General features: G+C 47.5%; 1 protein-coding gene and 1 pseudogene across 1 annotated transcript; both read right to left on the reverse strand.

Annotated features, from left to right (window-relative positions):
- Window positions 1-6,175: 6,175 nt before the first annotated feature.
- Window positions 6,176-8,668, reverse strand: LOC123134580 (uncharacterized). Its single transcript, XM_044553805.1, has 4 exons — window positions 8,423-8,668; window positions 7,029-7,907; window positions 6,760-6,912; window positions 6,176-6,675 (listed from the first exon to the last, which is right to left on the reverse strand). The coding sequence occupies exons 1-4, from the start codon at window positions 8,426-8,428 to the stop codon at window positions 6,307-6,309; spliced, it is 1,407 nt and encodes a 468-aa protein (XP_044409740.1). The 5' UTR covers window positions 8,429-8,668; the 3' UTR covers window positions 6,176-6,306.
- A 2,227-nt stretch (window positions 8,669-10,895) lies between these two features.
- Window positions 10,896-12,859, reverse strand: LOC123134581 (uncharacterized; annotated as a pseudogene).
- Window positions 12,860-14,892: the final 2,033 nt, after the last annotated feature.

Raw genomic sequence — 14,892 nt, forward strand, 5'->3', positions numbered from 1 at the left:
CACCTCGACGCCGTCATGCAGCCGGACGACACCACGCTCACCGTCTGGGCAGCCGTCGACAGGATCTTCCATGACAACCAGCTCGCTCGTGTCGTCTACCTCGACACCGAGTACCATGCCGTTGTTCAGGGCGACATGACGGTCATGGCGTACTGCACCAAGCTCAAGTAGTTCACCGATCAGCTTCGGGACCTCGTGCAAACGGTGACCGAACCACGGCAGGTCTTCAACCTCCTCCGCGGCTTGAACCGGCAGTACCACTCCGCCATCCCGCACATCACTTCACAGGTCCTGCTCCTATCTTTCCTGCAGGTGCGCTCCTTCCTCCTACTTGAAGAGCACCGCGCCGAGCAGTCTGCTCGCGAGCAGTCTGTGCACGCCCTCGTCGCGGGCCACGACAGTTCCTCGACGCCACCCGCGACCCTGCCAAGCAACACCAACTAGGGGCGCGGGCGCCAACGTCGCCGTGGACGCAGCAACAGCGGTTGCGGGCCTCCTTCGCCATCTCCTTCGGCTCCCCGTCCTCCGACGTACCCCGCGCCGGCACCCGGTGCCAACTCATGGACTGGCCTGGTTCAGGTCCGGCCGATGGCCTGGCACACGCCTGGTGCTGGCGGGCTCAGCCCATGGCCTGGCACGCCGCACTAGTAGGCCATGTTTGTGGCTCCGTCACCACCTCCGCCCCCGTCGTACGTCTACGGCGCTCCTCCTCCTGGGTATGTTGCCACCTCTCCTGGTTTCGGCAGCCCTGGAGTGAGCTTGTCCACGACTCCCCACCAAACCTGGGACATGGCCTCGCTGCAGGCCGCCCTCCGCAACGCCTCGACCGGCCCTTCATCCTCTGGGAGCGCACCGGAGTGGTACCTCGACTCTGGCGCTGCGTCCCACATGACCTCCTCGCCCGGTAATCTTCTCTCTGCTCGCCCATCCTCTACTAATGCTTGCATCATCATTGGCAGCGGCGAGCGCCTGCCCATCACCCATGTTGGTGCTGGCTCGCTGATCACCTGCACATCCCCTATTCCTCTTCACAATGTTCTCGTTCTCCCTCTCTTGTCAAAAATCTGCTTTCTGTTCGACAACTTTGTCGTGATTATCCCATCTCTATTGAATTTGACGCGAGTGGCTTTTCTGTTAAGGACCTTCGAACCAGGGTGGTAATTCTTCGATGTGATTCCGACGGTGACCTCTACCCTATGGTGCGGCCCACACTCCCCTCCTCGTGCATCTTTGCCGGCATCGCTATGACCGAGCTGTGGCACCAACGCCTTGGGCATCCCGGTGCTGCCTCGCTTCGCGCCATCGTTGATGATCTCCACCTGGAGTTCAGTCGCGAGCCGCTCGTCTGCCATGCCTGTCGCTTGGGCAAACACTCCAGACTCCCGTTTCAGTCATCTAGCACCACTAGCTTTTTCCCTTTCCATCTTTTACATCTTGATGTATGGATAGCTCCCATTGTAATCATCTCAGGCTATCAATTTTACTTAGTTGTGCTCGATGATTTCAGTCACTACATCTGGACATTTCATCTGAAACACAAGTCTGAAACTCTCTCCGTCCTTACTGATTTCTTTGCATATGTTCAGACCAAGTTCCAGCTTCCCATCCTTGCGCTTCAGACCGACAATGGGCGCGAGTTCGATAGCGCTGCCGTGCATGCCTTGCTTGCCCGCCATGGAACTCATTTCTGTCTCACCTGTCCGTACACGAGCCAGCAGAATGGGAAGGCTGAACACGTGCTTCGCACAATCAACAATGGGGTCCGCTCGCTGCTCTGCCATGCATCGATGCCGCCATGATTCTGGGCTGAGGCTCTGAACACCTCCACCTACCTCATCAACCGCCGGCCATGCCGCGCCTCGGCGCCTTGCACTCCGCATGAGCTTCTGCTTGGTGTCGCCCGGACTACTCCCAGTTGCGTGTCTTTGGGTGCTCGTGCTATCCGAATATCCCTGCTACTACTCGCCACAAGCTTGAACCTCGGTCAATCGCCTCCGTCTTCCTCAGATATCCCTCCGATCACCGTGGTTTTCGCTGCTTTGATCTTGTCTTGCGCCGCATACTAACTTCCCGCCATGTACTCTTCCGTGAAACAGTGTTTCCCTTCTCAACGACACCACCTGCTCCTTCGCCCATGTCGCCTGCATCGCCCGCTTCGTCTCCTGTCTTGCAGGTCCCGCTCGTGATCAGGAGTCGTGTTGTGCCTGCACTTTTACCTGGCTCAAACGCGGGCGTTGGATCCTCATCAGACGCCTCAGCGTTGCCCGCTCCTAGTGCGCCCTCGACGCATTCAAGCTCCACCGTCGGCTCTTCCACGACCGGCTCATCTTCACCGCCCGATGCCCTTGCGTAGCACCAGCCTCGTCGCGCACTCCTCAACGGGCAGCTCGGCCTTGTCTTCGTCGAGCACTCATGTGTCCTCCTCCACTGGGTGTGTCGGCGTCTCCATCAATAGCACCGTGCCGCCGGTGCCGCGCGCACCGCCCATCGCGCCTCTGGCTCCCATGGTCACGCGGGCTCAACGCGGCATCTTTCGCCCCAACCCGCGCTACTACGACGCGGCCACCGCCTCGACGTCTGCCTCGCTAACTGCTTCCTCGACGTCCTCGTCGGTCTCGCCGGTTCCCAGCTCCGTCTGTGCTACCGTTCGCGACCCGCACTGACTCGCCGCCATACAAGATGAGTATGACGCACTCGTCCGCAACCGTACGTGGGAGCTAGTGTCGCGTCCCCCTGTGCTAACTTGATCATTGGGAAATGGATCTTCAAGCATAAAAACGACGCCAGCGGTTCCCTCACCCGCTACAAAGCATGTTGGGTTGTGCGTGGGTTCTATCAGCGCGCCGGCATCGACTATGGCAAAATGTTCTCCCCCATCGTCAAGCCGGCGACAGTCCGCACGGTGCTCACCCTGGCCGCGTCGCATGGCTGGCCCGTGCACCAGCTCGACATGTCCAACGCCTTCCTCCATGGCACCTTGGAGGAGGAAGTCTACTGCCTGCAGCCTGCCGGCTTCGTCAACCCCGCCAAGCCAGAACACGTCTGCCGCCTCTCCAATTCCTTGTACGGGCTGAAGCAAGCACCTCATGCCTGGTTCCTTCGCTTCGCCGGCTTCATCCGCTCCATTGGCTTCATAGCCACGCGCTCGGACTCCTCGCTCTTCACCTTCCGGCACGGCGATGACACGGCGTTCCTCCTCCTCTACGTCGACGACATCGTGCTCACCGCGTCCTGGCAGGCCGTGCTCCACCGTGTCATCAAGCGTCTCACTAGCGAGTTCGCGATGAAGGACTTGGGCTCCCTCCACTTCTTCCTCGGGATCCACATTCACACCTCGGCTGGGTTCTTCCTGTCCCAGCACCAATATGCTGAAGAGCTCCTGGATCGTGCCGGCATGGACACTTGCCTCCCCTCGCCAACACCAATTGACACGAAGAGCAAGCTTCAGCCGGCCGACGGGCCGTACCGACCCGTCCGCCTACCGGAGCATCGTCGGCGCCCTACAATACCTCACCATCACGCGGCCCGAGATTGCCTACGCCGTCCAGCAGATATGCCTCCACATGCATGACCCGCGCGAGTGTCGTCTCGCGCTCGTCAAGCACGTGCTCCGGTATGTGCGTGGCACCTGCGCTCTCGGCCTTCATCTCCGCGCCTCGAGCACCCTGAACCTCCGCGCGTTCACCGACGCTGGCTGGGCCGGCTGCCCCGACACCCGCCGCTCTACGTCTGACTTTTGTGTCCCTCGGCGACGCACTCGTCTCCTGGTCCTCCAAGCGCCAAGCAACCGTCTCGCGGTCCAGTGCCGAGGCAGAATACCGCGGTGTCGCCAACGCCGTCGCTGAGTGCATCTAGCTCCGTCAGCTCCTTGGCGAGCTCTTCGCTTCGGTGACCAAGGCGACACTGGTGTACTGCGACAATGTGCCTGCTGTCTACTTGTCGGCCAACCCAGTGCATCATCGACGGACCAAGCACGTGGAGCTGGACATCCTCTTCGTCCGCGACGTGTTCTTCACATCCCCACGCGTCAACAACTCGCCGACATCATGACCAAAGGACTGCCGTCGGACGTTTCCTCGGAGTTCCGATTCAGTCTTTGCATCGCCGCCGACGACATCACGACTGATGGGGGGTGTTAGACTATACTGTACTTGTATACCGCATGTGTGTGTGTATCGCCTCTGGCATACGGTGTAGCGCGTGCGTGTGATCGTGGCGCCCTCCTGCAGAGATGGTGGCGCACGATCCTAGTAGTGGATCACCCATGATCTCCCTGGCCGTCCTGTAAGTGTATATATGACCCAGTTCTCCCTAATCCTCTCAGCTTACAATAACTTTTGCACGTACCTCACCCTATCCCTACTTGGTCGGCTTACTAATGCTACGTTTGTATCATTTCTTCTGCTTCTACCGTTAATTTGTTGTTGGACATCAGTGATGATCAGATAAGGGTTCGGTTTCTTCCTTGGTCTACTGTGTAATAAAATATAACTTTCTGCCGAGCACACTACAATGCAATATTCAACAATCAGAACTCATGTTTGATATTCCGAAAATAAAAAAAACTCTATTTGAATAAATGAATATGTTATGCTCTCAAAGTTTTGTCAGTGGTGTACCACAGCAATAAGTGTGTGTGTGTGGGGGGGGGGGGGGGCACGGGGGGGGGGGGGGGGGGGGCGCACAACAAAAAGCAACGCGGATATGTATCACTAGAAGAGAATATTGTGGCCTAGAAGTGATACATGAAGCCTGAAAGATAGTAATATACTCTTTTGATAATGTCTCGGTACTTTTGTATGAACACTGTTAAATTTTAAACTGATATGTCCATCTTTGTGTGTTTAAAAACCTGGATTTTGGTTAGTTCATGCCATGGCTAGGCCACAATATTGAAAAGCAAATATGGCCCCTAAGTATATTAAATGAAAACTTCTTTGCGTACAACAAAGATACAATGTAATCAACGCATTGTGATAGTTATCTCTAAACATGCTAATAGTCGATGCATTGTTAGTGCCCTAAAGCTGCTTATTTCCTCATTTGTTCTTGGCGTTATTAAATCCATTGCGATTAGGGACATGATGCCATCCCACATCTCTACAAAGGGCATGTCCCGCTTAGTACAATTTATTTCACAAATGAAAACAAGGTGCATTAATTTATCATGAATAAGAAATAGTAACCACAATTTCCATTGGACAAAATACTTATAATGGTGAGAGTACACACATAACTGAAAAGGTTCAACGGTGACGAACAATCCATGTATACAAAACAGTTTCTGTCAACCGCAGCTTGCAGCTTGCAGCCCACGAGCATTATTGTTTCTAAGATAGGACTTGCCCTAAACTCGGAAAGTGAATCCGGACTAGCGAGGGCATCCCTTTGTTGATTTTGTAGCTAAGATATGACTTCTCCTCCAATGTCCACTCCTGCAGCAGGTGCTTGCACTTCCAACACACTGGACTCTTATATAGTTTTATCTCCTCCAAATTCACTGCTGCTTCCATGATACTTCTGGCATAGCTCACGAATTTGTCTTCTGCTTGAAACCTCCCATAGATACTGAGCTTAGCAAGGTTGTGGTGCTTTAAGTCGGTTGCAGACGGTTCCCACTGTAATCCTTTGTCCTTCTGCTCGCTAAATGGACACATCTTCCTCCGCTCCCCTGTTATCATTTCACATAAATGATCCCGCACCTGCATTCAGTCAGGTAAAAAGCATTTTTACCAGTTTGAACTATGTTTGAATTTGATGTTTGAACTATGTTGAGATGAAGTAGTAGTTGGTCGTTTTCAGAATTTTACATCTTCGTTGTGGACCATATGTTGGAGTTGCTCTTTTACACCTCCGGTTTTGGACTATCTGTTAGAGTTGAGCCTTTGTCGGAGATGTAAAAAGCATTTTTTTTATGATGTATAAACATCACCGGTTTGGAGCATCAAAATATACATCATCTATTGAAGATGCTCTAATAGTCGATGCAGTGTTAGTGCCCTAATAACTGCTTATTTCCTCATTTGTTCTTGTCGATATTAAAATCCATTGCGATTATCTTGTCGATATTAAATCCATTGCGATTAGGGACAATTCATTTCACAATGAAAACAAGGTGCATGAATTTATCACGAATAAGAAATAACCACAGTTTCCATTGGATAAAATACTTGACAATACACCTTACCCTCCTCGACTCGTACCATCTTAACAATACACATAACTGAAAAGGTTCAACAGCAACAATCAATCCATGCATACAACAGTTTCTGTCAACTGCAGCTTGCAGCCCACGAGCATTATTGTTTATAAGACTTGCCCTAAACTCGGGAAGTGAATCCGGACTAGCGAGGGCATCCCGTTGTTGATTTTGTAGCTAAGCGATGACTTCTCCTCCAGTGTCCACTCCTGAAGCATGTGCTTGCACTTCCGACACACTGGACTCTTATATAGTTTTATCTCCTCCAAATTCACTGCTGCTTCCATGACACTTCTGGCATAGCTCACGAACTTGTCTTCTGCTTGAAAATTCCCATAGATACTGAGCTTAGCAAGGTTGTGGTGCTTTAAATCGGATGCAAATGGTTCCCACTGTAGTCCCTTGTCCTTCTCCTCGCTAAATGGACACATCTTCCTCAACTCCCCTGTTACCATTTCACATAAATGATCCAGCACCTGCATTCAGTCAGGTAAAAAAAATATCCTAATGACTCACAGAAAGTTTGAACTTGAAAAATGAGAATCGGTACAGGAATTTACCAAGATGCGTAGTTCCTTAAGGTTGGGTGCACCTTGGAGTAAGAACATTGTCCAAGTCAGATCACATTCTGCAGATATGTTAAGCAAATTCACAATTCTAAGTTTGTGGAACACCGGTAACAATTGTCTTCGACCTTCCGGTTTGACCCAAATCTGCAAAAGAGGGATAATCCAGAATTATGTTAAACAAAGATAATTATTACAACCTCCCCACGACATACCAGCCAAACATACACAAATCACCGACGACATTGAGGACCTTCACTAACCTTTTCGCTTTTGGAGTTCAAATGTAGGTTGCTTATGGCAGTTTTACCAAGCAACTCGCTTAACTTGAGCATCTTGTGCCAGGAGAAAGCAGTATTGATGATGCTCACAGTCTGGAGCAGTGGGACATAGCCAAGACAGAAGGGGTCATCTTGAGATCTAAAATTGAATTTCAGTATTGTGAGTTTTGGTGCCCACTTCAGATGAACCCTTTTAAAACAGCCACAGACAATCGCTAGTTCACTTAGTTGTGGGTGTTCCACTTCCAGCGAAGACTGAATACCCATGTCACAGTCGTAGAGGATGAGGAACTCCGGTTGCTTGCATATACTGAAAATTTTGGGGAAGTCTGATTCTCCTAACCTCAAATTCTCTAGCGTGAGGCGTGCAAGACAACCAAATGTGTTTGGACACGAATCAAAGAATGACATGAACTGCCTCCCATATGTGAGTAGGTCATCATTGGTACAATTTTTACGCACCTTCGTCAAGATTGTAAACTCAATTGAAGCAACCTTTTGTGTTGCTATGGTGTTGGCAACAGCCTGGCCAATGAAAATGGACTCATCTCCCAAGTAGAATTGCATGCGCAACAGGTGAATGGTGTATAAAGTTCCAGCCCTCCTTTCCAGTATGCTCCTGGTTGCTTCCAGCACGGTGGTGTTGAACCGAATTATATCATCTAAAGTCAACTTGCTTGCAGTGTGCTTGGGCTCAAAAGAACCAGCCATTATAACAACTTTTGACAGCATTGCAGGGATCTGCTTCCAACGTCTGGAGAGGATGGTGGTTCTTGCGGCGTCAGCAATATCAAGTCGCTCAACAATGTTGAGCAAAACATCATCAGGCAAAATGCTGAGCCTATCATCTTCATTGTCCTCCTACATATTTCATATATAAAGAAATCAGAGTTGATTTCTTATTAGCCTCGTCACAGATGCAATTCTGATATTTCCCACAAACAATGATGCAGTGTTAACACTTTCCAATGGAAAGACGCGACTTTGCGTGTATATTTTTTATGCTTCTGCGCATAAAGATGCAATTTTGATTATACAAATTTAACACTTTCCAATAGAAAGACACAAAATTTGTAACACTTACACACAGAAAGACGCAATTTTTATACTTACACACAAAAAAGACGCAAATTTAATTGCACTTAAGTCAGCGACACTTATTTTGGGACGGAGTGACTACAATTTTATACTTACCCATAAAAGGACTCAATTTTGATTATACAATTTTTATACTTTTCCAAAAGAAAAAAAACTCAATTTTAGTCATACAGATTTTAGTCGGAGGGAGTTTGATTATGGTTCCTACCTACCTAGGAGTACTAGTTAAAAAAAATGCAGGTGATGTCGTACAAGGAAGAGGATCAGGAGGAACTGACCACCATGTCAATGGAGGACTTGCCAAGGGCGAAGACGGATGGTCTGGCAACCGGTCGCCGGGGATGAGTGTACGCCAGATGTACGCTGGGAGTTGCCAATCTCGTCTAAAAACAGATGGACTCCCACGATGTCCGCCCGGGCCGATATAAATCGGCTTGGATCCCGCCTCCTATGGCAATTCGGAGAACGGAATCGAAAGAGGGCCGGTTTCTGATTGTACCCTCTGAAGAACTGCTTTGACTGCGGACTGCGACTAAAAAGTGCAGCCTCTCTGGTTGTCCATGTATGGGTCAGCTCAATACTATCACACTTTTTTGGATTTTTTTAATATTCTGGATGAAAAGATCTTCATAATATGTTAAAACTATGTATAATGTGGATAAATAAGAATATTCATCTATACAAATGTATTTAGTTAATAAAAAAATATTACAAAAACGTTTCTAATAAACTGAAATGTTCATCGCTCGGGGAAAAATATTTCTCTCGTGACAAACAAATATTTATGTGTTAAGAAAATATTGATGTAATAATTATTATTTTTCTTTATTAACAGAATATTAAGATGTTAAAAATGTTACTTGATTACATTAATTAGAGATGAAACCTTTGTGTTGCTGTGGAAATTGTTTGTGATTATTTAATGAGATTGGGTTGTATGAAATGTTAGTATTTGGACTAACAATATGAGAATTTGAAACCAAAATACATATAACTACCAAATGAAATGAATGACTAGATTTCATATGCCACTAGTGCAGAATGATGTAATTAAGCCCCACCTATCACACACGCTAGAAAAAAATCGGTGTGTGATGTAACATTGCACATAGTTCAGGAAAAAAAAGCGTTTGTGATGTCGTAATATAACACACAGTTTTAAAAATGCAATCGTGTGTGATGTGCACACATATTTTACAAAAGATGTGTATGTGTGATGTAGCCTGTCATCGCACATGTTTTAAGAACGACAAATACGTGCAATGCTTTGCACATAATTTTTACAAAGGATGTGTATGTATGATGTGGCCTATCCTTGCACATGATTTTAAAAACGCAAACATGTGTGATGCTTTGCACATGGTTTTTAGAAAAGATACAGTCACAAACAAACACAACTCCACATGAAGTTAGCCAACAGAGACAAAACTAAGAATGGGCGAATGCCATGGCAATAGCTTTGCTCACTGGCCATCTTTTGTTATTGAGCCAAATCCACACCAAATCTTCAGAGAAAATCCAGATTAAAAAGACAGGCCAGGGCTCACCCTGCCTTCAAGATTGAGGGGGGGGGGGGGGGGGGAGTGAAGATTGCTCATGTGTTGCAACTAGTGGGTAAATATTCTAGTCGGCTAGCCGTGATATACTGAGCCATATTGGTGTGATTGTGCAAAAATAGGATTTTATTTGTCAACCCTTACTTGGTAAGCATTTATTCGTGGTTACCAAAGAAAAATATATTTGATAAGTCAATAAGAGTTGATGCAATTGATACAGTTTTCTGAGAGAACCGATAGAAGAATCAGAGGTGGAAGAGAAAAAAAATAAAAAACAGAGAGAGGGGGGGGGGGGGGGTGAAAGCACATAAGATTGATGGTAGAGAATATAACCGGAGGAGCTCTAAACGTTTTTCTTTTCTACACGTATGCGATAATATTATTGTCCGACCAATGTATTTTTGATGAATATGATAACAATATTATCTGTTGCTCATGTGTTGCAACTAGTGGATAAATATTCTAGTCGGCTAGCCGTGATATACTGAGCCATATTGGTGTGATTGTGCAAAAATAGGATTTTATTTGTCAACCCTTACTTGGTAAGCATTTATTCGTGGTTACCAAAGAAAAATATATTTGATAAGTCAATAAGAGTTGATGCAATTGATACAGTTTTCTGAGAGAACCGATAGAAGAATCAGAGGTGGAAGAGAAAAAAAATAAAAAACAGAGAGAGGGGAGGGGGGGTGAAAGCACATAAGATTGATGGTAGAGAATATAACCGGAGGAGCTCTAAACGTTTTTCTTTTCTACACGTATGCGATAATATTATTGTCCGACCAATGTATTTTTGATGAATATGATAACAATATTATCTTTCTTAGTCTAACTAGACAATTGCCCGTGCACTACAACGGAAATATAAACATTCTAGTAGATTATCTCGTGACTGCGCGTCTATTATTATATTGATACACTATAAAATCTTATCAAGTCGCCATGATTTACCGGCCATTTTATTGTTATGCACTTTTTTGGTAAGAATTTAATTACTTACCAAACAAAATGTGTTTTTTATAGTTAATAAAACATGAGACAATTAATTCTACTTTAGGGAGAATGGATGGGAGAAAAATCAAAGATGAGAGAAAAAATCAAAAAGAAGAAAAAAGTGGGACATATATAAGGAAGATTAGACGAAAAAGAAGTGAAATGAGAACCTTACTTTTTTTTAAGTAGTATACTCCCTCCGTCCCAAAATAAGTGTCTTAACTTTGTGCTAGCTCTAGTATAAATTTACACTAAACTCGAGACACTTATTTTGCAACGGGGCGAGTATATAGAGAGATAACAATATCATTGCTACAAGTGCACAGCACCGCCAGCGGATTGGCCAAGAGTACAAAATACGTTGAATTAAATAGAAAACTGATCCAAAAAACTATAGGAAGGGATCAGCCAAACACAAATTGCGCAGGAGGGTGGGAGGAAGAAACTCCATCCATAATCTTTTTCTGTGTAGCGTTCTTCTTCCTGTCGGTCCATGAGTGCTGTTCCGTCACCATCTCCCAGTCCCAGTGCCCCTTGTCCTCAGCACGCCAATTCCTGAACAAGGCTACACGCCGCAACGACGTCGACACTCCCACGACAAACTTGACAAAGCAAATCTGCCTCTTGGTTTCCTGAAAACCAGCCACCACAAACTCTTTCAAGTGACGCCGCCGAAGCTTGGTGGGCTCCCAGGGTATCGCACGTCCGGCCCTCTGGTTGCAAGGGGCGATGTGGACGTGAAGGGTCTCGAGTGATGGCGCCATCTCGAGGAGGAGACGGGGCCACGAGACATCCCAGGAGGAAGGCACGTCGGCGACGAGCAGTTTCTCAGCTTGGGCAACAAGGGCGACGAGGAGCCAGACGGTGGCGGCACGATCCATCGTCTTGGTCCGGTGAACCGGAGGACGAGGTTCGTTATGTAGGGCGTGCCCCCGAGGAACGAGCCAAGCTCACGCTGGTGGCCAATGTATTCGCGCGGCCGTCCCATTCGTGTGCGAAGACCGACCCTAGTGGTGTGGTTGCATTGCCTGAGGCTGGGAAACGAGGTGGACTGATCGAATTGTAGCATGGCATCGGTGCCCCGTGAGGCTAGGCTCTCGAGGTTAGGAAGAGCCCTCATCCGCACCTGTCCGAACCTGCACTTGTCAAAGACGAGCTCCCTGATCTGTGAGCTGGGGGCGTCCACCACCAGCTCCGTGTACTCCCATGGGCACTGACAGGACTTGAAGTGCAGCACCTGCAGCTGCGGGCACAAGATGAAGACGCCCTCGTAGGCTGCCTTGGGCGTCGATCCCTTAATGTCTTGCAGGACGAGCATGGTGAGTCCGCTGAACTCGTGCAGCGACGGGAGCGCGCAGCCTACAAGCTTGAGGCTCCGCAGGCACGACGCGCCAGGATCGTGGCAGAGGCCGTGGCCGGGGAAGTTGTGCACGGATTGCTCGGATCCGTAGATCGGCTTGGCCACAGCCTCGAGGTCGCTGACCCCCCAATCGTCGATGGAATTGGCGATTAGCCTGTTCATGCAGCCGGGGTTGTGGTTGATGAAGAACTCGAGCCTCAGCCTGCTCACGCTACGGCGAGCTCCTCGGACGACCTCGTCGTCCAAGAAGCTCTCGACGGAGCGGCTTAGTGCGCGCATGGCACCGCGCTCGTACCTCCTGATTTTTGGCATGAGCTCACACATTTTTTTGAACCGAAGATAATGTTCCTTTATGTCCATATCGTCAATGAGAAGGACCAATCTGTGGTAGCGCGGTGGGAGCATGCTGCCGACCCGGAAGTCGAGGACGGAGAGCTCGCGGTGGAGGCGGGCCCAGCGCGTCGACAGCAGAGCGGTGCCGAGCGCCGTGCGGGTGTCGAGACGGCGCAGGACGAGGAGCAGGAGGTCGTCGGGGAGGGCGCTCATCAGGTCGTCGCCGCGGGACGACTGACGCCGCCGGCGCAGGGGTCGATCCGTCCTGATCCTGGCCATGAGCCTCCACCGGCACGGCGAATCGAATAGCGACTAGCGAGTACAGATCATACTTTAAAACCGCGGGCGAGAGGGAATCGCGGCCGGGATTTTTGCAGCGACGATTAAGGAAATAATGGCGCAATCGCCTGATCTCCCGCTGTTTACTGAGCCATGCAAATCGCGGGGCGGTTTCAGATCCGCGATAGCTTAGATTTCGCTGGCTCGCACCCGGGGACACCGGACCTCTGATGAGTGGGTTTCAGGATGGTACCGTCGGAGGAATTCCACCCGGAACCGGAGGATGGGTTTCAGGCGACCACCTTAATCACACCCGCGAGTCAGCCGAGTTTTTTTTTTTTTTTTGAAGGCGAGTCTAGCCGAGCTGGTCTGCAGCGTGTCCGTCCACCCACGACGCCAGTGATCAAATCCCGGCGCTCCCGTCCCTTTTTTTAATCTCTGCTTCAATTCAAGCACGCGCACATCGGCACGGCCCTTGGCCCAGAATCCCTACTGGGCCTGCAGTGCTATGTATCTGGCCCAGTGTACCCTCAGCAGTTTTATTATACTATCACCTTGATGAAATGCCTAAAAAATTATAGTATCACCTTGAATAGTAGAGAAAAATTGAAAATAATTACATGGGTGAACGGATCAAAGAATCAGAGAAACACACCTTGCTTTATTATTTATATTGAAAATTTAAAATTTAAATTGTGTGTGTGTGGGGGGGGGGGGGTATTTTTGGTTTTTCCTTTTTTATTTTCTTTTTCTGTTTTTCTTCAAAAAATATATTCAGATATTGTTTTTATTTTTATTTTCTTTTTTTATTATGGTACTTTCTTCCGGTTTTATTGGGTTTCAGTTTATTTCTTTCTTTTTCTTCTATTTTTTGTGTATTGTACAAAAAGTTCACCATGTATTCAAAATATGTTAAAGAAAATGTGCGCCGTATATTAATAACATGTTCAGGGTATCTTAAAAAGATGTTCATTGTGTATTTGAGAATTGTTCGGCGTATATCACAAAAATGTTCAACGTGTATTTAAAAATTGTACATTGTGTATCACAAAAATGTTCGTTGTGTATTTAAAACTTGTTCAAGGTATATTACAGAACTATATAGGTAAAATATATGGGACACCTAGGTGCCTGGGCACCTAGGGTATCAGCCGTTGGATCAATCCATGATCCTGCCAATGCATATCGGGTTTCAATTGTTACCCCCGTTAACAGCATTCATTAGCCATGTTTAAATATTGCATGCGGCCCAATTGTGGTATGATTCTCACCTTCCATATATTATTGCATGAGCATGAATTATTCCCTTCCATGATTTTCACATTATGTTGTTGCTCATTAATTCGATTCTTTCCAAATATGAAAGGTGCCCTCCAATTTGATTGTTTACCAAATAAAGAGCGCACATACTTGCCATAATTTGCCTAGCAATTGAACCTGGACTAAATACAAGCACGCATTTGCATACCTATGTGATACGTGATTCACATCTTCCTCATTTTCTTCTACACCAGAATACCTTGCGTGGCCATGGTTGCCATTGTCACCGCCGTGGTCGCCCATGGCTCTCACCGGCTGTTTTTTCTCCATTACATCTGTAGCAATTTACCTATTTATTTTTAAACTGCAGGTATCTCCACTGGTTTGTCATACTACTTTTGAACTGCAGGTATCTCCACAAGGCCATAATCGAGGAATACACCATGGAGACTACGACTGCCCGGATAACTCAACTGCAACCTCGAGATGAGCTTAAAAAAACATCACGTGACCCTTTTCTCTCTCGATGTTAGTCTTAGTCGTGCGAGCTATGTACGATTCATGCATTTTGTGCAAAATATTTTTGTGAAACCTGAGACTTGAACTTTATGTTGTAATTTGCAAACCTTGTCTCATCTACAGATCTTAGCCATGTGCTTGTATTTTTTTGACTTATATGAATAGCTCCTATAGGAAGGTACGTCTCATTTTTCATATAGACGTATAATAGCGAGGATACTTCAATATATCTAGTAATTTATTCCTTCAGTTTCCTTTGTGTTCAAAGCTTTTTTTGTTCATCTAACTAGATATTGTTTCATTTCCTAATTTCTTTTTCAGATGACTTTATCGTGGCTGTCTTGTGAGAGATCTATGAAGAAATGATCTATAGGACAAAGAGCCGCTAAGCTAATGTTGAGATGTGCCGGGTGGTTGACAATGAAGGCTTTGGGTGACAAGGTCGGAC

The sequence above is a fragment of the Triticum aestivum genome, chromosome 6B (genome assembly GCF_018294505.1).
Source record: "Triticum aestivum cultivar Chinese Spring chromosome 6B, IWGSC CS RefSeq v2.1, whole genome shotgun sequence".
NCBI classification, from domain to species: Eukaryota; Viridiplantae; Streptophyta; class Magnoliopsida; order Poales; family Poaceae; genus Triticum; species Triticum aestivum.